A 23885-nucleotide genomic window follows, 5' to 3' on the forward strand; every position below is an offset into this window, starting at 1 on the left:
ATCTTTTATAGTCTAAACTACGTACTAGGTATTTACAAATGACCCCCAATGCAATACAATCTTGTTACATGGTCCAGATCTGTTCTCATCCAATCTAAAAGTGCCAGCATGTCACCCAGCATGGATGACACGGAGAAGAAGGAGGAAGAGGTATCCACACCCCCAATTCTCCATCTTGGCCACGTGTCCCTTATCACAAACATTTTAGAAATCTGCTAATTCTACATTCTAACAGTCTAATTTACACTCTATTTATTTTTGTGGCTTGCATTTCTTCTCTCAATGTTGGTAAATTGTTCCAAGGAGCTAAATCCAGCCCCTGAGACACCTGGGTCTCATTCGAGGGTCTTTGGGGACCCCGCCAGGGGGGTCTTAAACCTTCAGGGAAGCCAGAGGAATACTCTGGACTCCCACACTCCCTGGCCCCACTTCTGCCTCCGGCGGCTGCTGCGTCCCTCCCTCGCCACCTTCCCTGTCCCAAGCTGCCCCGTCCCTCTGCTACCCGAGTGCCGCCCTGTGCCTCGTTCAGCCCCCAGCGCCCGCCCGAGCTCCCCGGTGCCGCCCGCCCAGTCCCAGCCCTCACGGCCGCCGTCGGGCGGGGCCTGCGCAGGCGCCCGCGGCCGGAGCGGCGCGGGAGCGGTGCCGGAGGTAACGCGGCGGCCCTGGGAGGGCGGCGGGCTGGGCACGGCCGCCCGGGGAAGGGGTGCGGCAGCCGAACCGGGCTGGGTCCGGTGCTCAGTGCCTGGCGAGCTCTGGCTTGGCCCGCGCCTGGAAGGAGCTTTGATGCTGCCGCTGGCCCGCCGGAGCCCTCTCCACGGGGATGGCAGTGCCCTGCCCCCTGGCTTTAGCGTGTGTGCCCTGGCACAGGCCTGTCCCTCACCCTGTCCCAGTCCCGGCTGGTGATGAGCAGCGGAGCCCTCCAGCGCAGACTTCCACTGGCCCCCTGATCCAGCATGTGGGCTCTGCCTGGCTCGGGTAGCTCGCTCCATCAGCACGCAGCCAGCTGTTACAGCTGAGCTTCCTGGTGAAAGCTGTCTTTCCTGGGCACTGCTGTTTGTATTCTTGCCGTGCTCACAGTGTGTTTGACAGTCCAGAAATCACTGTGTTTTGCCCTGTTATCTTGCCACTACATATATGCAGCTTTCCAAGGAGAAAGTGAGCCATATCTTATACTTGCTGTGTTAGGTGTTTACAGCACTGCCCTTGAGTACAAACAGTACAAAAGCACATTTTAATGGTTGCATTGCCTTATCAACAGCACTGTGACACACAGGAACACAGATCTCTAGCCATAGCATGCCTCAGCCACCTCTCCCAGCTCCTGCTTCTCGTGTGTCTCTGCAGACACATCTGCTGCCATGGTGAATGAGAAGCACAATGACACCCTGCTCGTGCAGCTGGGGCCCAAGCTGCAGGCCTACCCAAAGGAGCTGCTCCGGCAGCGCCGAGGCCACACTGGCCGCCCAGAATACCTGGTCCAGTGGAGCATCGTCAGCTCAGAAGAGAGAGCAGCGGGAGGCAGCAGCGCCTCCTGTGCAGAGACCAAGGCAGAGAGCATCTCCATGTGGATGTCTGCAGAGGAGGTGTGTGCCAGCTGCCCGGCGCTGCTGGGCCAGAGGAGGCCGGAAGGGCCGCGGCTGGAAGAGGAGAAGGCGCCCGGCCCGTCGGACAAAGCCTGGCTGGACGAAGCCTCGCTGCTGGAGATGAAGGCCGACGTCAGGAGCCTGGTGCAGCGAGCCGGGCGCCAGGTGGCCGAGGCTGGGACGCCCGAGGGCTCCATCCTGAGCACGGTGCATGTGCTGGGTGCCTACGCCAGCATCGGCTCCCTGGCGGGCGCCTTCAGAGACACAGGAGCCCTGGAGCTGCTGACGGCGATGCTGTGCCACAAGGAGAAGAAGATCCGCCGCGGTGCCGGCCAGATGCTGCGCGCTCTGGGAGCGCACGATGCAGGTGGGGGCTGCTCCTGCTCGGTGCCACTGAGGAGGTGCTGCTGGGCCTTTGGGAGGGGTGAGATGCCTGGGAAGCACCATGTCTCGGGGCTTCTTGGCAAAAGGGGAAGAATCCACACTTCCTTGACTGCACTTGTTCTGGACTGCTCTTGGAGTTAGAAACTCTTGCCAGGTTTCTGAGCTGGGATGCTGTTTAACTGTTAGGAAGGTTAAGGAATGTTAGGGGTGACTGTCTCCTCTAGCAGCCCCAGCACCTCTCCTGCTCCACCGCTGGAGCCCAGCATGCGCAATCTGGAGTTTCTCAAGCTGAGAGATGCAGCTGCCACTTTCCCATTTGCAGATTCAACCAGCAGCAAAGCTGAGTGCCCATCCTGGAGCACAGGCACACACAGCACTGACAGCACACACTTACAGCACTCACATAAACACAAGCACAGCCAGCCGTGTCCCCTCCTGCTCTTTGTCTGGCAGGGTCAGAAAGTCACTCCTGCCAGCACACACTGAATGTTCCAGGTTCACAAGCAGACACACACATTCATGGATCCCTCGGCTATCAGTATGGCCTCTCTGTCCTGCACCCCTGCCTGGATCCAAGCCTCCAACTCCAGGCACGAGCACTGGAGAGATCCTTGCACTTGTCCCAGTAGCTGGCACATCAGGCCAGGGACTCCTACACCCCTGATCAGAACTGAGTAATTTGACCTGGGTCAGCTGTACACCAGTCTTCCTGATAACTGGATTTCCAAGCTGAAATCCGTGATTTGATGGCACCTCCAACTGTTACTCATTCCACTGACTGACAGACTCTACAGGGCTTCCACACCCCCAGTAAGGCTCCAGTTTGTGGTACCAAAGGCCACTCATGCAGGTCTCACCAGCAGCTGGAACTCGGTCTTTGCAGCACACACACACACACACACACACACACAGGGCAGAGAGAAACCTAATAAAGACTCAATAAGAAAGTAGGACAAGTTGTGTCAGACAAACACACTGACCAGCTGTGGTTTAAACATGACTGGCACCTTTTATATCCCTTTCTCTGCACCCCCTTTTGTGTTCCTTGCCAATTCCAATTAATCAGATAATATTACTGAAAAAGAATCATTCTCACACGCCAGATGTCCTTACTAACTGTTGTCCAGATGTCCTTACTAATTGTTGTGACTGACCAGATTTGTTTCTCCTCGCTGCATCCATTAGCATTTTCCAGTCAGGTTTGTGATTCTTTATATTCTTGTCTATGGCTTCCTTCTTACTTTGACTTTTTGCAGTGAAAAGGATAAGACTGGATACACTTAGAGGAACAGATAATCTTCCACGTACCCTTGCAATGAAGCCCAGTCCTAAAGGGCTCAACACAACCCTGATGGGTAGAGGCTGGTCCTCACCCAGTTCTCTCATTTAAGAGGCGCTGTCATGGCTTGGAAGTGCTTGATTAGACTTGGGTGCAGCTGGAAGATTGCTGGTTGTGGGGTATCCCATAGGAGATCTGGCTTTCCCAGTCCTAGTGCCTGAGTTCCTGCAGCTGTGAAGTGAGGCAGACGAGGGGCTGAAACTTGAGTTAAAACTTGACTTCGGGTTAAAACTTGACTTCTTCCCTGGGACCCTGTTCTGGAGTCAGTTATTTGGGGTTGCTGCTTTGTGAGAATCTTGCAGTATTAGGGGTAGAAAAAATACCCCATGGAGCAAAATATTGGCACTCCAGAGGAAGGGACAGAAGATGGATCAGGTGACAGCAAAACTTTTCCTTCCCTGCGGCTCTGTCTCTCATAGGGAGGGTGGTGTGAAGGTTGTCTTTCTGGGGCCTGAAGAGTTGTTGTTGTTGCAGAGAGCCGGGCCTATGTCCTGCTGTCCCTGAGCCAGCAGGATGGCATTGAGCAGCACATGGACTTTGACAGTCGCTGCACCTTGCTGGAGCTGTTTGCTGAGATCACGTCCTCTGCAGAGCACTGCATGTCCTTCGAAGGGATTCACCTCCCGCAGGTAGTGACAGACCCGCCACCAGCCCCGGCCTGTGGGGCAGGAGGGGCCAGGAGGGCTGGGAGTGGGGGCCAGGGCTGGCACCCTTGTCTGGGACAAGAGAGGAGTTGAAGGGGGCAGGTGAGCAGGACCGGCTGTGGGGGGAGCCAGCTCAGGACCTGGGCCTGGTGAGAGGCTGGGGGTAGTACAGAGGCACCTGGAGAGCCTGGTCTGCCACAAGGAGGGGAGGCTGGGCTGAGAGGTCTCTGCTGCTGCCAGCTGGTCCAGAGCTCTCACGGGAGCCTGCCTGGGAATGAGCTGGTGGCTCAGAGAGAGCTGAGGGCTGGAAGTGCTCTGCAGGCTGAGTGTGAGAGCTGTGCTTGTTGCAGATCCCTGGGAAGCAGCTGTTCGTCCTGGTGAAGCGCTACCTGTGTGTGACTTCTCTCCTGGACAAGCTGAGCAGTGGCTTGGAGCAGGGAGAGGCTGTGCCCAGCCCTGTCCCTGACGGGAGGAGCCGTGTGAAGCAGGAGTTTGAGTTCAGCATGGCCATGGCAAACCTCATCTCGGAGCTGGTGCACGCGATGGGCTGGAGCCGCAGCCACAAGGCAGAGCTGGTGCCCCAGCGGGACCTGCAGCCTTGCCCTGCCCGCTCCATCTTCCAGCACAAGACTCCAGCCAACACTGCTGCTGAAGCAGCCGCCACGTCCCCAGCGAAGGAGCCTGTGGTGTTCAAGACGCGCTCGGCCTTCCCGAGCCGCAGCAGCTACGTGGAATACATGCAGGCCACGCTGGCGAGCGGCATGCAGGTGCGCATGCTGGAGGACTACGAGCAGGTCAGCGCCGGCGATGAGGGCGAGTTCCGCCGCAGCAACGACGGCATGCCCCCAGTGCAGGTACTCCTGCTGGGGGAGCAGGCGCTGCCAAGGGGCCTGTCTGTGCTCCTGTGCAGCCTTGCATGGGGACGGTGGGGTTGGGCCTGCCTTGTCCCAACTGGGTGTGTGTTGGGCTCTCATCCTCAGGTGTACTGGCAAGCTCTGGGCTGTACGTACTGGGTTCACTGGCACATGGTCGAGATCATTGGCCCTTCAGAACAAAAGGAGCTTGAGGGCCAGGAGAAGGTGAACATCCTAACACGAAACCACAGACTGAGAGCAGGTGAGCAGCCCGTCAGTCTCCTACAAGTATGTTCCAACTTTCCCTCTGCCCTCCTGTCACCTTCCTTTCTCCCAGCAAGCTATGGTACGGTGGGAGCTCTTCTGCCAAGCATTCATTCTTTCCTTGGGGAAGGAGGAGTGTGCATTAGAGAATGGGGGATTTGGCAGAGCTGACAGTGCCCTTCCTTGCTGTGCTCCCCTGCAGTTCCACAGCCATTCCTGTGCAAGCCCTTGGGGGGGCTGTACTCCCTGCCTTACCTGGGGCAGCAGCTGCCCAAAACTGCAGAGACACTGAGCCGTGCCGAATGGTGGGAGCTGCTCTTCTTTGTGAGGAAGCTGGAAGCACAGGAGCAGGAGGAGATCAGCTGTCTCATCCAGCAGCATCAGGGAGAGCAGGTGCCTGCAGCAGGGAAATGGGAGGGAGGGGCAAAGGAAACATTAGGGAAGGGACCAGGCCGAGAGGAGATGGCAAGTGTGAGCTGTGCAGGGACAGCCTGAATGGGGCAGAAATGGGAGGGTGAGTGGGGACAGCAAAAGCGTGGAGAGCTTGGCTCAGCAGAGCAGGGAGTGGAGATGAGAGGAAAAGCAGGGTCTCCTGACTGGAAGTGACTGTCCAGCAGGGTTTGGGCAGGTGAGGCAGGGCCGTGGGGTCATTCTGCCAGTTGTACTTGGGTGGCGAGCACGGGTGGGAGGTGTGGGGTGGTGGGAGCTGGGCTGGGGACAGCCAGGGGAGGGTGGCAGTGGGGAGTGGCCCTGGGCACCTGTGGCGGGCAGCCTTTGTATGCTTTGTGCCAGTGGCCGCCACGAGGGGCTCGGGGCGCGGGGCGAGCCCGAGATTAACTTGCCCCGTGGGTGTGGCTGTCGGAGGTGGATGAAGAAGGCCTGGTGCAGCTGTCGGTACCTGCAGAGCTGGCCCAGAATGTGCTGCAGATCCTGGAGCAGCGGTGCCAGGGCAGCTCTCTGCGTGACCTGCGTGGCTCCCGCGTCTACGCCAGACACTTCCTCGGGAGGGGGGCAGAGCAGGATGGTGGAGGGAGCCCCGCGGTGTCCTCAGAGGGTGACGGCTGCGGGAGCAGCGTCCCTGAAGGCCTGATGGCTGAGGCAGCGGAGGGAGACCTGTGTGCAGCACCAGGGCCGCCCCAAGCCCGCAGCGTGGCAGTGAAGTCGGATTCCCAGCTGTTCAGCGAGCTCTTGGAGAGGGAAGGGCTGTTCTTGCCGGAGATGACAGAGGAGCAGAGCCAGGGTAATGTCCTGCCACATTGTGGGGCACAGGCACAGTGCTGGCAGCAGCACTGCTGCCTCCATAGGGGAGGGCTCTGGGCAGGGCATGGGGGCCGTGCAGGCAGGGGTTGCCTGAAGTGGGGGTGCCTGTGGGTGCTGGCTCTGGGGGTGTGTGGCACCCTGGGAGCTGCTGGAGGTGTCCGTGCTGCCCTGACGGCTCCGTCCCTCCGGCCAGCGCTGGGTGGCTCCAAGGGGCTCAGTGAGAGCGGCTCGCTGGCCAAGGTTGCAGCTGTGCTGGACGTGATCCAGAGCAGCAGCTCAGCCGTGGGGCTGCGCTTAGCTGGGCTCAAGCACATCCTGAAGATCCTGGAGGAGGAGCCCAAGTCGGAGCAGCAAGTCGGCACCGCCCAGGGCGGGCTGGGCACGAGGAGTGCTGGGTGAGTGCTGGGGTGCTGCCCACCCCTCCTGCTGCCTGGGGAGGGCCCTGTGGGCAGGGTGGGGGACAGTGCTGAGCTGGGAGAGCGGGAGGTGGCAGCGGGAGTGTGAAGGGTGCTATGTGCCAGAGGAGAGGTGGATTTTGTGTCCCTTTGTCCCAGGCAGGCTCATTCACGGGGCTGTCCCAGCTGCAGGGTGGGCAGGAGGGAGATGGCTGGCAGGGCCCAAGGTGCTGGCGTGGCAGTGGCCGTGGCTTGAGGCCATGCCTGAGGTGTCCTGTCCCATGCAGGGAGAAACTGGTGCAGGTGGCAGTGGAGCTGCTGAGCGTGGAGGTGGCAGAGAAGGCGCTGGTGGCAGTGACGCTGCGGCTGCTGGCCGTGCTGCTGGCCTGCTACGAGTGGCGAGTGCCCTTCGCCACGGAGGGCGGCGTGCGGGCCATGCTGGGCTGCATGCAGCAGCATGGCTGCTCCGCCCTGGTGCAGCAGGCCGGGCTGGCGGTGAGTGCCCGGGGGGCTGTGGGTGGGCAGGGCTGCCCCGCAGGCGGAGGAGGGGCCGCTGCCCGGTGCGCTGCTCTTGTCCCCGCAGGCCCTGAAGGTGCTGGTGGGAGCTGCGGACAGGGAGCTGGGAGGTGCTGGCGGGAGGTTCTTGCCCTGGAACCAAGGCGATGCGCAGATGCTGCGGGAGATCTTTGCCAGCATTGGCTCTGCCTCGAGCGAGGGCTCTGCCAGCCTGCTGAGCAGCATCCCTGCTGCCCTGAGCACTATGCAGAGCATTCCAGGGTAGGGGCAGAGCGTGGGGAACGGCTGAGGCTCGGGGGAATGTGCAGGGGGAGGGACAGACAAGTGGGTGCAGGGAAGTCTCTGTGCCTGGGGGAGGAGAGTGGTACGTGTGTGTCCCTGCAGGGGCTCCTCAGGAGTGCAGAACGGGCTGCTGGTGGTGAACATGCTGATGGACGGGCACCGGGGCCTGGCGGAGCAGCTGGCGAGCTGCGGTCTCCTGGCGGTGCTGCAGAGCTGCTGGAGGGCCGGGCAGAGCAGCGGCTGCCCCCAGGCAGTGCTGGCCCTCAGCGCCATCAATCGCCTGGCAGAGCACCGGCTGCCCCTGGGCCCGCAGGCTGCAGGTACCGTGCTGCCACGCTGCCCGTGCCACGGCCCTGCGGGTGCCACGGCAGGGCTGCCTGGCCTGACAGGGCAGAGCTCCCTGAGGGGCTGGTGCCACTGAGTCGGGCCCAGCTGGGCTCACGTGTCCTTGTCATGGCAGGCACAGAGGTCCCGTTGGACCCGAAGGGAGTGCAGATGCTGCTGGGTGGCCTGGACGATGGCATCTTGTCCAAGGAGGTGGTGGTGGCCCTGGAGCGGCAGCTCTGCAGCCAGGGCCCTGTTCCCTCTGGCCAGGTGGCCCAGCTGCTGCAGGACCAGAGCTGCTTCCAGCTGTTGCTGCACAGCTTGGAGCTGCTGCGGACAGAGAAGGCCGTGAGCCTGAGCATCCTCAGGTGAATGCAGGGCGAATGGGGGGGTCTGGGACCCCCTCAGCAGGTGTGTGGGTGGTCATGTTGGGGATACCCAGTGCATGTTTGTGGGTGCTGCTAGGGACATGCAGGGGCAGCAGAGGACATGCCTGGGTGCTGGTGGGGACATGCAGGGGTGGCAGAGGACATGCCTGGGTGCTGGTGGGGTATGCAAGGTGCCAGGGGAGCCTTTGTTCCCAGGCCCTGACAGGTGCCTTCCAGGTGGGGTAGGGAAGCAGGGCTGCCTGTAGCGCTGCTATCCCTGTGCCCTAGCCTGAGCAGGCCCCCTGTGTCACCCAGGATCCTGAACAAGTTCCTGGACAGTTATCAGGAGGATGTGCTGCCCTGGCATGAGAGTGTGGAACCCTGTGTGTCCTTGCTGAGCACCCACAGCAGCAGCTGGGAGGTGAGGGGGCCCCAGGGCTCCCGGCAGGCAGGGGTGACCGTGCTGGCCGTGCCTCAGCCAAGCCCAGCGCTGGGCAAGCAGGGCCCTGCTGGTGCAGCCTGGCCTTGTGTCTGAGGCGCTGGCAGAGGTGGGGGGCGGCTGTCCTGGCCGTGTCCATGTCCTGGTGTCCACTTGCCCAGTATGGCTGTGCCCTGCCAGGCTCTGGTAGGTGCTGGTGGGGTTGGGATGAGGGGAATGGAGCTGCAGCTCCGGCTGCTGGGGGGGCGCGGGGAGTTGCCCGCAGTGCCCGTCTGCTCACGGCTGCGTCTCAGTAGGTGCTGCAGGAGGTTGTTGGCTTCCTGCACCGCCTGGGCAGCGCCAGCAAGGACTGTGTGGTGGTGATGTGCCACGTGGGCACCCACGAGGCTGTGTCCAAAGCCCTGGAAAAGCACAGCACGGTCCCGTCGCTGGCGCCGGCCCTGCTGGACCTGGTGATGGAGTGTGAGAAGTATGCCAGCCTCTACAAGAAGCTGACGAGCAGCATCTTGGCTGGCTGCATCCAGGTGGGCCTGGGGAGGCACGGCTGCGCTGGGCATTTGGGTCTGAGGCCATCAGGCTGTCCCTGCTGCTAAGGGATGGCTTTGTGCTGTCTGACTGGCACAGCCCTTCAGGGGCTGAGGGGAGGAGGACATGGGGCCCCTGGTAAGAGCCTTGCGCCATCCCCCAGCTGGTCCTGGGACAGATTGAGGAACACCGCCGGAGCCACCAGCCCATCAGCATCCCCTTCTTTGATGTCTTCCTGCACAACCTGTGCCAAGGTGAGTGCAGGCCAGGGGGAGCTGACCCTAGGCTTGGTGGCTGGAAGCTCCATGTGCTCTGCCCACAGGCTCCAGCATGGAGGTGAAGGAGGACAAGTGTTGGGAGAAGGTGCAGGTCTCTTCCAACTCGCACCAGGCCAGCAGGCTCGTGGACAGGAACCCCAAGACCTACTGGGAGTCGAACGGCAGCACCGGCTCGCACTTCATCACTGTGCACATGCAGTGTGGGGTGGTGATCAGGTGTGGCTGGGCCGGGAGGGCTCTGTGTGGAGTCTCCTCTGGGGATCTGTGCCAGCCGTGCCACAGCGGCCCCGCCCTGGGGGCAGCGGGACACGGCCGGCAGGGCGTGGTGCTGTCAGGGGCTAGCGCAGGGAGGTGGGGACAGCCGGGCAGCCCCGCGTTTGCTGTACTGCAGGGAGCTGAGCATGCTGGTGGCCAGCGAGGACTCCAGCTATATGCCGTCCCGGGTCGTGGTGCTGGGTGGGGACAGCCCTGCCACCATCAGGACGGAGCTCAATGCGGTGAGTCCCCGCGGGATTGGCGGGCTGGTGTTTGCCGTGGCCCCTGGAAATCTGGCCCTGCAGTGAGGCCCTGGGAGGTGCCCTCGGGGAGGTGGGAATGGCAGGAGCTGCGCCGAGATGCCTCTTGGAGCTGCCTGTCGTGCTGAGGGCTCAGTGCCTTCCTGCAGGTGAACATCCTGCCCTCGGACAGCAGAGTGATCCTGCTGGAGAACATGACCCGTTTCTGGCCCGTCATCCAGATCCGGGTGAAGCGGTGCCAGCAGGTAGGGGAGCAGGGCTGGGCCTGGGAGCGGCAGTGTGGGGCGTTGGGGCCGTGCCCCAGGAGCTGAGGGTCCCGCTCTCCCGCAGGGTGGCATTGACACACGTGTGCGTGGCATCGAGGTGCTGGGTCCCAAGCCCACTTTCTGGCCCATCTTCAGGGAGCACCTGTGCCGGCGGACGTTCCTCTCCTGCACTGCTCTGGCTCATGCCTGGAGCCAGGAGATCTGCCAAGACCGAGGGCGGCTGCTGCAGCTCTTTGGCAGGTGAGTTGTGTCCTGGCTGTGCCATCGTCTCCCTGGTGTCTCAGGGCCCGGGGGGGATGTGGCTGGCAGCCTGTGAGGGTGCTGCAGGGTTGGGAAAGGAGCAGCTGGGTTTGCCACCTGGATGGGAGGGGCCCTTGCTCCTTTGTGGCCATGAGGTCCTGTATGGCCAGGGCTGCCTTGGGGTCCCCTGGGCTTAAGCTGGGCTAACCCCCCAGAGGGAGATGCTGGTCTTTCACCAGTGCCAGCACATCCTGACGTGGCAGAGGGTGGCCAGGCACAGCAGGATCTTATGGCCACAGGCACTGCACAGCCCCCATTGGGCAGGGGCTGCCAGGGCCCCAAGGGCCATTTGGGGCAGGTCCCAGAGACAGCAAGGGGCCCTCGCTGGCTGCTGGGGGCTAGTGGGGCCAGCGAGCCATCGTGCCTTGGCAAGGGCAGAGCAGGGAGCCAGCACTGCGCTCTGCTTTCTCATGGGAGTTCTGCAGCCCTTGGCACCGTGTGCTGCCTGATCGCTGTTGCAGACTGAACCGGGCGCTGCAGCACGAGCAGAGCTTTGCCAACCGCTTCCTTCCTGACGACGAGGCAGCCCAGGCACTGGGCAGGACGTTCTGGGAGGCTCTGGTGAACCCCTTGGTGCAGAGCATCACCAGCCCAGGTACCCTGCACTCTCTGGGACCCACATGTGCCGTGCCCCAGGCAGAGGCTCCTGGCTCAGTGTGTTTGACCCTGCAGACGCTGATGGTGTCAGTCCCCTGGCCTGGCTGCTGAGCGCGTACCTGGAAAGTGTGGAGCTGCCCCGCCGTGCCACGGGACGCAGGGCTGCCTTTGGTTCCTGCGTGCGGCGCCTGACCCAGCTCCTGGTGCACGTGGACCCCGGTGGCCCCGAACCAGAGGAGAGCAGAGCAGCTGGTGAGCCGGGGCTGTGCCAGGCTGTGGCCATGGGGCTCCTCTGGGGATCATCCTGTGGCAGAGAGGCTCCTGGGCCACGGAAGGCTTGTGGTCATGCCCCAGCAGTGGCCGTGCCTCCCCAGCGTCCCCTCAGCCCTGCTATGGTGGGTCAGTGTGCGGAGGCTGTCCATGGAGGCACACTGAGGTTGACCCTTGGTAGGTGGGAAGGAGGGGAAGAACAAGGAGGTGCTGGCCAGGACTGCAAAGACGGTGGTAGAGGAGTCAAGAGGCCTGAGGGGAATCTCGCAGTGCTGGCGTGGTGTGGTGCAGCAGCAGGTAGAGCTTGGAGGGCCGATTGGGAAGGTGTGGGACCATCCCTGGGTGGTTGGAGCAGGGAGTGGGGTCTGGCAGTGCCCTGGGATGATGGGGAGGGCACAGAGCTGTACCTGGCCTCCGCAGAGCCCAGAGTGACACAGGGACAGCCCTGCTGCGCTTGCCACCCTGACCTGGCTCAGCTATCAGCCAGGCCCTGTGCCCAGGCTGATGCTGCAGGCCAACAGATGGGTCCAGTGGCGAGCTCTTATTTCCTGCTGGGCTGCTGCTGTGTCTCCGTAGTGTCCCACAGCCCCTGCCCAGCCCTCAGAGCTGAGCTGCCACCCTGGCAGCCCCACAGCAGCCCCAGGGACCCGGGCAGTTGGTGCTGGCAGGGCAGGGCAGGGTTGGGGCTGTTCCGAGGGGCTCGTCTTGCTGCGGGCTCAGCCCTCGCGCCGCTCCCACAGGTTCAGTGGTTCCTGGAGGCGGCGGGGCAGGCGCCGGACCTTGCGGAGCGCTACTGCCGGCTGTACCAGCGCCTGCGCGGGGCCACGGAGGAGCTCTTTGGGCAGCAGGCTGCCTTTGTGCTGGCCCTGGGCCAGGGCTTTGCGGGGGCTTTGCTGCAGCTCTCCTTCCTGACTGCCCTGCACGTGAGTCGAGGGAGCGCGGCCCCGGTGCTGTGGCCCTGGGGAGTCGCCCTGGCCCATGGCACTGGGGCAGGCTCTGGGTTGGAGTGTCCTGTTCCCCCCGAGCCACTGAGCCCTGCCCCGGCACCTGGGATGGTGCCCAGCTCAGGTGCGTGGTGCTCATCCCAGCGTGGGCCCGGCCCTGGCACACTCCTGCCTTGGGCTGGTGCCTGGGCACCCTCAGCCCCTGCCCGGGAGTGCCAGAGTTCCCCAGCTGCTCCCTGCAGGGACATTGCCTCATCCCGGCCCTGGGCACCTGGTGAGTCCTGTCTGCAGCCAGCCCTGTCCCTTACAGGTGAGTGAGCAGTTTGCCCGCTACCTTGACGTGCAGATTCAGGAGCTCCGCAGGGCTGCAGGCAGCACTGGGCCTCTGGAGCGGCTGCAACAGTTCTTGGAGCCCTTTGCCATCTTCAGTGGCCTGGAGTTTGCCCACACCTTTGAACACTTCTACAGGTGAGGTTGCTGTGTCTCCCCAGAGCCAGGGGCTTGGTGCAGCATGGCCTGGTGTGCTGGGGGAGCCTGGCCCGATGTGCCAGTGGTGCTCCCGCTTTCCTTTTACGGGCTCATGGAGTGTGGAGGGCCCATGACTGCTGCCAGCATGTGGAATCACATTCCCTGCTGGGGACAGGGAGGGAGGCCAGGCTCAGAGCTGGAGCTGTGTCCTGGCAGGTGGCTGATGGCCACATGGCTTGGGCCTAGCCCTGACTGAAGCTGGTGGGTCATGGCAGGCACTACCTGGGGGACCGGCTGCTGACGCAAGGGCCATCTTGGCTGGAAGGAGGCATTGTGGAGCAGATCGGACTGTGCTTCCCCAGCCGCTTTCCCCAAGATATGCTGAGCAACTTGGCCCAGTCAGAGGAGCTCCAGCGGCAGTTCTGCCTCTTCCAGCTGCAGGAGCAGGATAAGCGGCTGCTGGAGCTGGACACAGGCCTGGACGAGGTGAGAGGGATGTTGGCGTGGGGAGGCTGGAGGGGATTTCCTCACAGCTATCCTGGAGCCTGACCTGAGCTGCCCTCGTGCTCCTGTGTCCAGGTGCTGGGACCAGCTGCCATGGCAGATGTGCCAGAGGTGAAGGTGCTGGCTCTGTCCCCCCGCTGCTGGCCCGTTTCCCCACTCTGTTACATGGATAACCCTGGGAGGTTTTTCCCGGCGCTGCTGAGCTCCCCGCTGGATGAGTTTGCTGACTTCTGCCGGCAGAGTGAGTGCTGTGGCTGGGGGTGTGCCCAGACCCCCCAGGGCAGCTCAGCCACAAGTGATTGCAGGCTTGGAGTGCCTGGCAGGGCTGGTCCCGATCCCTGGCACTGTCCCTGTCCTTGGCAGGCCAAAGCCAGCTTGGCTGGGAGTGCACGAAGCCCCGTCGGCTGCAGTGGACGTGGCTGGGCCACGCCGAGCTGCAGTTCGGAGACTGTGTTCTGCACGTGTCCACGCTGCAGATGTACATCCTGCTGTGCTTCAACAGCGCCCAGGTAGGGGCTGGGGCCACCGTGGGGCCAGGAAAGCTGTGGAGGCTGGAGCATGGCAGGGCCATGTCCTCCCTTCCCTTCTAGTGGGGTCTCCAGCAACATTTGGGGCACAGGAGCCCAGTGTCAGGCCAGGCCTGTGGCCAGTGGGTCTTGGCCATTGCCCTCCCACCCTGTGCTGCAGGAGGTGGCTGTGGAGGCCCTGCTGCAGGCTACGGGGCTCCCTGCTGACCTGGTGCACCACTCGCTGACACCACTGACCCACGGCCAGGGCGTCCTGGTGGGGAGCTGCACTCCAGGGGGTGAGTGCGGGGCTGGGGCACCCAGGGGAGGGGCTGGCTGAACCCCGAGGGGTGCTGGGCTTGGGGGTGCACGAGCTCATAGGGCTGTGAGGGGGCTGTGTCCATGTGTTGGTGCTTAGGCACAGGTGGGTGTGATGCGTGGGGGTGGGTTTCGGGGCCATGCACAGGCCATGGGTCAGCGTGGGTGGTTGGGTCTTGGGGCTGTGTGTGGCCTCGGGCAGGGGACAGGGCTGGTGTGGGCAGCAGTGCTGGCAGTGGCAGGAGGCCCAGCTTGGGTCCCCCAGGCACACAGGTGTGTCCTGGGGCTCCTTCAGGCCCAGCTCGAGGCTTGGCTGAGCCTGGCTTGGGTGCTGGTTCCAGGTGTGCTGCGGCTGAACCAGGCAGCCCTGGCCCAGAGCTCTGGTCGTCAGCTGAGGCTGCTGCCCCAGCAGAGGTACCTGCACACAGAGAGGGCCGAGGTGAGTGCCCTGGAGAGGAAGAGGAACGTCCTGTGCTGCCTCATCACCCGCATCCTCAAGGTGGAGAAGCAGCTGCACATTGACAACCTGGTGTTCAGGGTACGAGGGTGTTGCAGAGGGGCACAGGGGCTGCCTGGGGGCTGCAGCCACTGCACTGGGGCTCCCTTGCTGCCCTAGGTGATGGATGCCTGTCAGAAGGGCGAGCTGGGGCCAGGGGTGCAGTTCCTGAGCTTCTGCTGCCACAGCGTGGACGTGCTGTCCTGCATCCTGCACCTGCTGAACCAGGGCTACCTCCGGCGCCAGGAGGGGAGGCCTCATGTCTTGGAGTACATCTCTGCTGAATCCACAACGCTCCCCACTTCTCAGGTCCAGCCTCAGGTTGCCTTTCAGACTGTAGAGATCAAGACAGCAGGAAGCCTGGCCTATGCCAAAAGAAGACAGACTTTTTCCACATTCAGGGGTCTGGCTAGGAGGACTCAGGCTGAATCTAGTCTGTCTATACCTAAACACGTGTGAGTTTTGTTTAAATAAATGAGCTAAGCTCAACCCACTCCCACCTTGTAATCTTTCAGGGAGCTCAGCTGGTCCATGGCTGGGCGTGTGTCCAGGCCAGACCCGTTTGCTCAAGCCCCTTTGACAGTCCTGCTTGCTGGAGTGGTGATAGTATCTGCACCCTATCCAAATTTGTTTTCTTCCAGCTGCGTTGAGTCATGCTCTCAGACATGGGGGCACACACACACGCACAAACCCTGCCATAATGGTAACAGCATTAATTTATTAAAATTAATCCCGAAAAGTAACCATACAATAAATTTAAAAAAAATAGAATCTTGTTAAAAAAAAAAACTCAGGTGCCCTCATCCCACACCTCCAGCTGGCAGCACCATGGGGTAGGGCTGGTTGGGAAGGGATGGGGAGATGAAGAGGACAGCCTCAGCAGCAGGGCTGCAGAGGGACTGGAAAAGCTGCTGAGGCTGTGCTGCGGAGGGCAGGGCCAGCACAGCAGTGCAAGGCTGGCAGTGGGGCTGGCAAGGGTGGTACAGGGGTGGTGGGCCCAACTCAGCACCTGCCCCCTGCACAGAGCAATCTGGCTGGCTGCAGCACTGGGGAACCTGCCTGGGTCCAGCCCAGCTGGGACCCTGGCTGGCTACAGGGCTGGCCTGGCAGGTGCATCTGCAGTGAGTGGGGCCCAGAGCCCTTCCTGGGGCTCTGCTGGCTGGTGCCAACCCTTGTCCCAGGCTGCTGTTGGGGGACAAGGGAGGCAGATGGCATGGTGTCCTGGCTGGTGTTGGAGGGTGCACGGACCCGGTCTCACTGGCCTCACCTTCACGGGTCTTGGCCCACAGGATGCAGGTGTGATATCCCCTGCCACTGAGCAGGCAGGGACTGGTCTGCAGAAGATGGGGACAAGAGCATGTCCAGCTCCCTGTCTCCTCCTGCAAGCCACTGCAGCTCCATTCCAGGGATGCCCCAATGTCTCACACACTCTTCGAGTAGCCGAAGATACCCACAGGGAGGTACTTGACATGCGTTGGCCACTGTGCTGCCAGCTGGAAAAACTTCACATCGTTCCACTCCACCCCATCTATGGAGACTGAGAGGAGAGGGTGCTGTGAGGCACAGCCCTACCACAGCCAGCCTATGCTGGCTGGTCTGCCCCACTACAGCCCCAAGGGGCTGCCCTCACCTCGCAACATGGTGTTCTGGTGCTTGGCTGTGCAGATGAGGCGTGTGATCCCTTCAATGACTTGGCTTTTGGGTTCTAAGTCTTTTTCTTTTGGTTTCTTGCTCAGGAACATCACTGGGGACCAAGGCCAGACAGGACCCATGTTAGGATGTCCCAACCTGGCCCTAAATGTGAGCCCCTGCCCCAGTGCATTGACTGACCCAGTGCTAAGCCACATCTCAGCCCTGCCCTCCTGCAGGCACCGCCCCCCTTGCCCTTTTTGCAAAAGACTGTGGCCCCACAGGCAGAGAGCACCCTAGAGTGGGCTTGGTTACCTTTCTTGTTTTTCTCCTTGGTGACCACGGTCATGGCCATGGTGCTGGGGGGCACCAGTTCCCCTGTGCTGGGGATGCGGCTGACCTGGAGTGAGCGGAAGTTGCTCTTGAGTGTATTCTTGATACCCGTCTCCCGCTTGTCACCCTCCTTCTTCTTGTCCAGGCCTTGTGTTGTCCAGTAGTCCACCTGCAGGCCCATCACTTCCACACCAGGGCTTGGAGACCTGGGCAACATGGGTAGCACATGCAGCACACAGGCGCTGCCCTTGCTCCTCCCCCCTGCCTCACGCTGAGGGGGCCTTGTTTCCTTACCCAGCACCCGAGAGGCCACTGCTGACGGATGGAGAGGGTGGCGGGGTGCTCACGGTCTCCTTGCCATAGGGAACTGCTGCACTAGAGGCTGGTGCTGAGCTCAGCAGGGAGGGGGTGCAGACTGTAGCATCATCCGAGTCCACTGGGGAGAAAAAGTGTGGGTTGGAGAGACACCAACAAGAGCCCTCCATCTGTGGAGAAGAGAGCTGGGGATTCCCAGGGACTCACCGGAGGCACTGAAAGACTGCTCCACCAGGCCCACCTTCACCACCTGCAAGGACAAAGCAGAGGATACCCAGCATCAGCAGTATTGTGCACTGCACCTCTCCCCTCGGCCCCTGCTGGCCCCTCAACTCACTCACCCCCACAAAGGGGACAAACTTCTGGCAGGAGTCCTCGTCGGGGCTGCAGAAGGAAGAGAGGCTGGTCAGGGTCTGAGTGCGCTGAGCACCAATTGCTGTGTGACTACTAACTTGTGCCTAGGCAGCCCTGCACTAGCAGGGGTCAGTATCCACTAGGACCATCTCCTCTGCCCTCCCTCCCATGAGACCCCCTGTCCCCAGCATGGCAGCAGAGGGCACACTACACAGGGAGGCAAGGAGTTGTCCCCTCCAGTGCTGGGAAAGGGCTTGCATGCGGGAGGGCAGCCCTGCCCCTCTGTGGGGTCATGGCTCCTCTGCACAGCAAGAGGGATGGACGCACATGGGGAAAGGCAGGGAGGGGCCAGGCAGCGGCACAGCAAGCACAAGCCAATACCTGATATAAAAATCAAAATAGAGACTTCTCTTCCTTGGGTGCCAGAAACCAAGAGAAGGGAGAGGTGAGAGTGTAGCTGGAACATGAGCATCAACCCCAGGACAGCACAGTACCAGCTTGCAGCCCCACCCAGCCCATCCCAGCCCTGACAGCTGATTTCCACCATTGGTGCTGTCACAGCCACAGCTACTGGAGGGGCCAAGCACACCAGGAGGTGGCAGGGAATGGTGCTGTGGGCCTCTCACTGTGGGACCCCAGCTCCCCTCAGCACCATGCTGCTAGTCAGTGAAATGTACGGCCTCACTCACTTGTCCCGTGTGTCCCTCATTCCTCTGCCCTAGGCACGTCCCAGACTGGGCCACATGAGGGAGGACAGGCACCCTGGGGCCATACTCACCTCTTCTGCTTGTAGGTCAGCATGGCCTCGGAGATGGGGAGCTGGTGAGAGAGGCTGGCTCCAGCGATGAACTGCGCAACACGGCCTGCTATGTCCACAGTGTCTGTGGACACAAAGAGCCATGAAGACCTCGATGGCAGCTGGGCTCCCCCTCAGAGCACTGCTGATGCCAGCCTGCCCCACTCCTCACCTGCGGTGGGCGGCTCAGCCCTGCTGAACAGCTCCCGCCAAGCTGTGTCCAGGAAGAGAGTGCTGTATTTGTTATCCACAGAGGCCAGGTACTTGGCCAGAGGGTGAGAGCCTGCAGGGGAGAAGGGCAGTGTTGGCTTCAGAGTCTGGGAAGGAGGCAGAGGACAGCCCTGGGGCTGGGCTTCTGATGGCTCTCACCCAGTGGTACAAGCAGGAAGCGAAGGTAGTTGAGCCAGTCGGGTGTCTTGCTGGCCAGCTGCTCCACAAAGAAACGGAGGACAACACTCAGGTAGCTCTGGTCCCCTGCCACAACCACCTTCACAGGGGGAGGCATGTGGGAGTTACAGTTACAGCTGCCAAAGGGAGAGGAAAAGGAGACTGTGAGAGATGTGTAGCGGCTCAGCAGGTGGGCCAGGGGACACCATCTGCCAGTCCAGCTGACAAAAACCCATTCTTGAGAATATCCATCTTGGTGTACACTGCCACAGGCAAAAGCAGTACTGGGACTCCCCCACTCTTCCAAATATGTACACCTGTTTGTATAGTAGTGCCCACAAGCCCAAAGGGTCCTAACAAGCCCTGGGGAGCCAGGGCCGTACCCAGCCCTTCTCTGGATCCATACAGTGCCACCAGGCTGAGCCCAAGCTGTACTCACTATCGCTGGATGCGGGAGACAGTGGTATTGAAGGCTGCCTGGATGTCCGCCACGGAGCAGGTGGATACAACCAACTGCTTGTGCGCCTGGAGCTGCTCACTCACGTACTGCCAATGTAGAGAGCTCAGGTTAAGGCATGCCGGAGCCATGGCTGTGCTGGCCAGCACAAGCCCATGCTGCCCTGGGTCCCGTGCCCCCTGGGTTAGAGCTGGGACACCTATCCCCACCCGTGCCATGCAGGGAGGCTGAAACCATCAGGTCACTCACAGCTGCATCCCAAGCATCCCTGCTCCTACCAGCTCTGTTCTAGGGGCCAGCCAGCTCCCTGCTCTCACCTTTGAGCACAGCATTCACTACCTTTGCCATGGCAAGGACAAAACTGTCCCAAGAACCAGGCTGTGTTCCTTGAAATAAGCAGTTTGATCCAGGGACCCTTTGATTTAAATTCTGCCATCCCACAGCAGGGCCCAGTTCTAGGCTCACTCTGCCTCTGCTCATTCCCTCCTCTTGCTCTCTCCCACTGTGGCACTCCAAAATCCTTCTGTCTCTTCAGATGTCTGTATGCAGTTCAACAATGGTAAAAGAGGTAGTAACATAGACAAGGGGGTTCTGGGAGTGGGCATTGACTCGTTTTTCCCCATCCAGGACAAGTGGAACAAGCCAAGAATGCATGACCTAAGTCAAGACTCCACCACCTCTCACTATGTCTTTTCTTCTGCCTCAAAAATTTTCAGCACCATTTCTGGATGCCAGGTGTAGCTGCAGGATCCTGGAGAGGTCTCACAGGTGTTTTATTAAACTGCATGTTAGCACACATGTACATTTCCTTGCTCACCTTTGGCTTTAGAGCTCCAGGTATGGGGGAGGAAACTGCTTGTCAGGGGCCAGGTCTGTCCTCAACCCCATCCTGCTCTTATGAGGTAGTTAATGCTCCCTAGGAGTGGCAGGGAGACTCCTCCATCTCTCAGTGGAAAATACCTCTGCTGCTTCCCAGGGCCTGCTACCCACAGAGGAAGGCAGCCCTTTGCCAGGTAATCCACAAAGCTCTGACCCATGGGGTTCCTGGGAGCCAGGACCAAGCAGTGAGGGCCTAAGGAACAGTCTGCTAGTCAGCCTTTCTGGGACTGATCAGGCCATCACGTTTTGAGGATCTAGTGATGCTGTGTGATGGAGGAGACACACCTGATTCTTGTGTATGTGGCTCAGCACTCTGTAGATGCATTGATTCCCTTAAGGAAGGGCAACACTGGGGGAGAGGAGGCATAGCTGGTTCCAGTTTCTCTGGGATGCTCTGCTATGATTGGGAGAATCCACCCTGCTTACAGCTGCCCCCGCATGCATCCAGCTCCCATCACATCTACTCACCTGCCCCTGCCACTCAGCAACATTCACCAGCACAATGCTCTCGGGAAGCTGCTCATCTGAGACCAGGATCTGGTTCAGCTGATCATAAACAGACTTTCGAGGCACCTGCGACAGCATCACCACAAAGGTTAACTCCAATCAGCCACGCTGGACATTGCCCATGGCTGAAGATCTGGCAGAGCTCTTGAGTGGGAAGTCTCCAAGTGGGATGACTCCCAAGGGCCTCACCTGGGTGCTATGCCATGAGTCTGGAGAGCTCTCACTGTCCAGGCTGCTGGCACGGCCACCCTGTCCCTTTGAGCCCTGCCGGTCCTTCACAGAGGTGCTGCGGGGACGCCACAACTGCTTGTTCTCTGCTTTGCTGTGAAGGAGAAGCAGGAAAGGCAAAACTGTTGAGGAAATCTCATCTCCACCAACGCAGTTCAGGGAGCCAGTGTGAGCTCACTCAGCCCTGTGAGGGGGCACAGACCTGCTTTACCTGGGGGATACGGCACTGGGGAGCTCAGCTTTGCTGCCAGGGCCCAGCTGGGCAAGTCTGTCCACGCTGCCCTCCCTCATGGCAGCCTCTGTGGGGGCCAGCCGCGAACTCGGCTCCTCTGTCACCAGCTCCTGAAGGCCACACAGAGTCACTTCACACACACTGCTCTCCTTGCTCCAGCAGGGAGCAGCCCTGCACCCATGGGTGCCCATCATCATGAGATGCCTGGTGGCCCTCCTGAAGAGCCAAGGTTGCAGGGTCTTGGGAGGGCTGGGCTGCATGTCCTGCAGACCCTAGCACTCCTTCAACTCTTGCTCTTGCTCTCCAGGAAAACCTACTTGTCTTCCCAGCCCCTGGTACTCCAGAAAGCAAGCTGGGGTTTGAGAGAGCTCCACACCCCATAACCTGGACTCACCACTGCAGGGACCTCAGTTCCTGGCTCTTCCTGTGGTCGCTGTGCTCCTGGGTTCCGCTTGTCTGTCTCGCCCTGGGGAACAGGGAGTGCAGTCAGAGCAGGATGGAGCACTCTGTGCAGGGCAGCTGCCAGTGACCCATGCCTGGCCTCACAGAACACAAGCTCCCACAGGGGAGTCGGGCATCTCTGGGACCGGCCCCAGAGGATGCACCCCATCGCTACCTGTCTGCCTGTGCTGGGAAAAAGAAGAGGAAAAAAGGAAAGGAGCAGCCCCAGGCAGGCGCTGCCAGGAGCTGTGGTCTCAGAGTGCAGTCACTGTGGGGGAGCTGGGCTAGCTGGGGAGGGAAAGGGGCAAGAGGTGGTGGTGGAGGTGTAACTCACAGGGCTGCCCGACTCTTGATCCTGCCCTTTCTGGCTGTGCAGACTGCCGATCTCAGTCTGGGAACCAGAATGAGAGACTCCCTCAAAGAAACGCCTGCAGAGAAACAGACAGACGAACGGACGGACAGACAGACAGACGGGAGAGAAAAAGGCAGGAATAAGAGAGGAACAAAGTCACCATGATCCCAGCACACCCCCACCAGCCTGTCTCAGGCACAGAGCTCTGTGGAAGGGCCCTCAGTGGGACACAGGGCCAGACAGCCAAGTGCCTGGGTGATGCACAGCTGAGGAGCAGGCCTGTTAGCAGTGCCCCCTGTGACCTCAGGGAGCTGGAGGTAGGGCCTCCTGGTGCTTTCTGCCTCAGTGATCCCCTACCCCTGCAGTGCAGGTGAGGAGCTGCCACCTTGCCCCATCTCACTGGTATACAGTCTCTGTCAACACCACAACTCCAGCACACTGCTAAACCTCTCTGCCTCCTCTGCACCATCACAGCTTCCACAGACTTCTGCTGCCTTCCATTCTGCTTCTCCTTGCCTCTGCCTGCTGCTGCTTGCTGCACACTTCCAACTGCAGCGTTCACCTTTCCTTTCTGCCTTCCCGTTTCCCAAGGCTCTGAAGACCTCAGTATTGGACACAGAACCACACCTCATGTAGCACAGTATTTATATTTGCCAAATTTTCAGTCTCTGAGCTGACGCTTCGGTAGAGTTGCACAGTGCAGCTCCACGGTCCCGTTTTTAAGTCACCACAGTTCATACAGGAAGTCTCTTGGGGAATCCAGGACAGTCTCTGCCACTACAGTGTGAGCGTCCACCTTTGCTTACCCTTTTTCCACACATAATTTATTTGCAAAGGACCCCTTTGAGCAGCCTGTGGGCTGCTCAAAGACCAGTCTTTAGGAAACAAGTGGATCTCACTTGCCAGTTTTCCCAGGACGTTTACAGCAACCAGAATCCAACTGCAAAGTGTGACTTTGCTGCAGGAGATCAGAGCTAGACTCTCTCTAAGCATTGTGTATGTCGTCATTGACTCCCAGGAAATGTTTCTCCTGATATGCCTAGTGTGCAGATGGGGCTATGAGGTTGTGGGTTTCCAGGGATGGCCACTGAGGCAAAAGATATAGAGAAGTTCTTCTGTTAGCATTCTATCAGAGTTCCTTTCCATTGTTTTCTACCTTTCTCAACAGGATTTACATTTACATTTACAGGATTCTCAACAGGAAGCTGCAGGATACCTCCTCTGAACATCCTGCTCACTCCTTTTATTTTCCTTTTAGCATCTTTCCTCATTTGTATACAGCACACTGTACTGCCAGGCACAACAATGTTTGTCAGGTTTTACTGCTCCTGAAAGGACATTCCACCTCCGTAAATAAAGGATGGTTCCCACACAGAGCAGCTCTTCAGCAGCAGTATTTATACACTGGTTGGGAAAATTCAAAGCTTAATTTTCCCCTCACTGGCTCTGTGACCAGTTGCTTCAGGTGTAGAGTCACAACAGTGCCCTGGTGGGACATTTTTCTTCAGGCCACACTGCTATAAATAACATCTTTTACTAACATATTTCTTCATTCTCTTCCCCTCCATTCTCTGCAACAAAATCTCAGGCATTGTCACCACTCTGTACAGTCATTGCTCTACACTTGCCTTTTCCCAGCCAGAAATATCCATACAGACTATATTAATAACTTAAGGGTCAAACCAGAAAAACATGTATGTTTTCTAATACATCACCCCTCAATCAGCATCTCTTCCACACTCTTCCATACTGTCCCAAGTAACCTCACCAGAATGTGACATACCCTTGGCACCACTGGCATCATGAAGAGGTATCTTCATTTCCTCCTTTTTCTTAGACACTGGATGTGCCTATATCGTATTATACTTTCTCTGGCTTTCAACACTCCATTTAAATTGGGCTGTCTCCCCCTTTCCAATGAAAGCTGTATTTGTTTGTGCCCTCTCTAACTCACAATTCAGAAGCTTTCATCCCTCCAGGACATCCCATTAAGCGCACAGAGCTCTTCTGCAATTTCTTGTCCTGCAGTTTAAAGGCTCTCCTCCTACAGGCATGACTGAGCCCACATCTCAGCACGCTGAGATTTAGGTAAGTCCAGTCCTTCTGCACAGCCTCCTTCTGTTCTAAATTAATTTAGCCCCCCTTGTCCCATCCATTTTCCCAGTCACCTATGCTCCTTCACCTCTGACATTCAATCTACAGGTCTGACTTGAAGTTCCTCAAGTTTCAGCTCCAGTTTTACTCCACTGCAGGAGCAAACTGATGCTGCATGGCTTCCCTGGCAGACCAAAATGATCAGCTCCCAGCAGCACTGGCCCAATCCAGGGCACCAGCCA

The 23885-nt window shown here is 59.8% G+C and overlaps 2 protein-coding genes across 3 annotated transcripts in view; one reads left to right on the plus strand and one right to left on the minus strand.

Moving 5' to 3' along the window:
• Positions 1 to 621: 621 nt before the first annotated feature.
• LOC130251810 (cullin-9-like) lies at positions 622 to 15133 on the plus strand. Of its 2 annotated transcripts, XM_056488743.1 has the most exons (30): positions 622 to 648; positions 1345 to 1950; positions 3781 to 3935; positions 4301 to 4804; positions 4931 to 5066; positions 5271 to 5461; positions 5933 to 6308; positions 6522 to 6723; positions 7011 to 7218; positions 7307 to 7500; positions 7624 to 7841; positions 7982 to 8213; positions 8529 to 8634; positions 8949 to 9176; positions 9341 to 9431; positions 9500 to 9671; positions 9847 to 9952; positions 10120 to 10215; positions 10301 to 10476; positions 10998 to 11131; positions 11209 to 11385; positions 11585 to 11700; positions 12144 to 12326; positions 12658 to 12815; positions 13091 to 13301; positions 13395 to 13560; positions 13683 to 13828; positions 14007 to 14124; positions 14485 to 14681; positions 14760 to 15133. In XM_056488743.1, the coding sequence occupies exons 2-30, from the start codon at positions 1359 to 1361 to the stop codon at positions 15096 to 15098; spliced, it is 5928 nt and encodes a 1975-aa protein (XP_056344718.1). In that variant the 5' UTR covers positions 622 to 648; positions 1345 to 1358; the 3' UTR covers positions 15099 to 15133. The 2 variants fall into 2 exon arrangements, with proteins under 2 accessions (XP_056344718.1, XP_056344719.1); XM_056488744.1 differs by lacking the exons at positions 622 to 648; positions 3781 to 3935 and having other exon boundaries at positions 1876 to 1950; positions 5933 to 6723.
• Positions 15134 to 15338: 205 nt separating this feature from the next.
• The window catches only part of LOC130251814 (phosphofurin acidic cluster sorting protein 1-like), a 53974-nt gene continuing 45427 nt past the window's right edge, over positions 15339 to 23885 (minus strand). The window contains exons 10-24 of the mRNA XM_056488755.1: positions 21532 to 21625; positions 21151 to 21222; positions 20736 to 20866; positions 20486 to 20618; positions 20258 to 20362; positions 18893 to 18999; positions 18436 to 18590; positions 18239 to 18349; positions 18049 to 18151; positions 17258 to 17300; positions 17124 to 17166; positions 16896 to 17037; positions 16584 to 16807; positions 16270 to 16383; positions 15339 to 16176 (exon numbers count right to left, since the gene is read on the minus strand). Of these exons, the coding sequence (XP_056344730.1) occupies positions 16061 to 16176; positions 16270 to 16383; positions 16584 to 16807; positions 16896 to 17037; positions 17124 to 17166; positions 17258 to 17300; positions 18049 to 18151; positions 18239 to 18349; positions 18436 to 18590; positions 18893 to 18999; positions 20258 to 20362; positions 20486 to 20618; positions 20736 to 20866; positions 21151 to 21222; positions 21532 to 21625 (1693 nt within the window). The 3' untranslated portion in view covers positions 15339 to 16060. The remainder of the gene's footprint in view (positions 16177 to 16269; positions 16384 to 16583; positions 16808 to 16895; positions 17038 to 17123; positions 17167 to 17257; positions 17301 to 18048; positions 18152 to 18238; positions 18350 to 18435; positions 18591 to 18892; positions 19000 to 20257; positions 20363 to 20485; positions 20619 to 20735; positions 20867 to 21150; positions 21223 to 21531; positions 21626 to 23885) is intronic.

Source organism: Oenanthe melanoleuca, chromosome 3 (genome assembly GCF_029582105.1).
Source record: "Oenanthe melanoleuca isolate GR-GAL-2019-014 chromosome 3, OMel1.0, whole genome shotgun sequence".
Classification (NCBI taxonomy): domain Eukaryota; kingdom Metazoa; phylum Chordata; class Aves; order Passeriformes; family Muscicapidae; genus Oenanthe; species Oenanthe melanoleuca.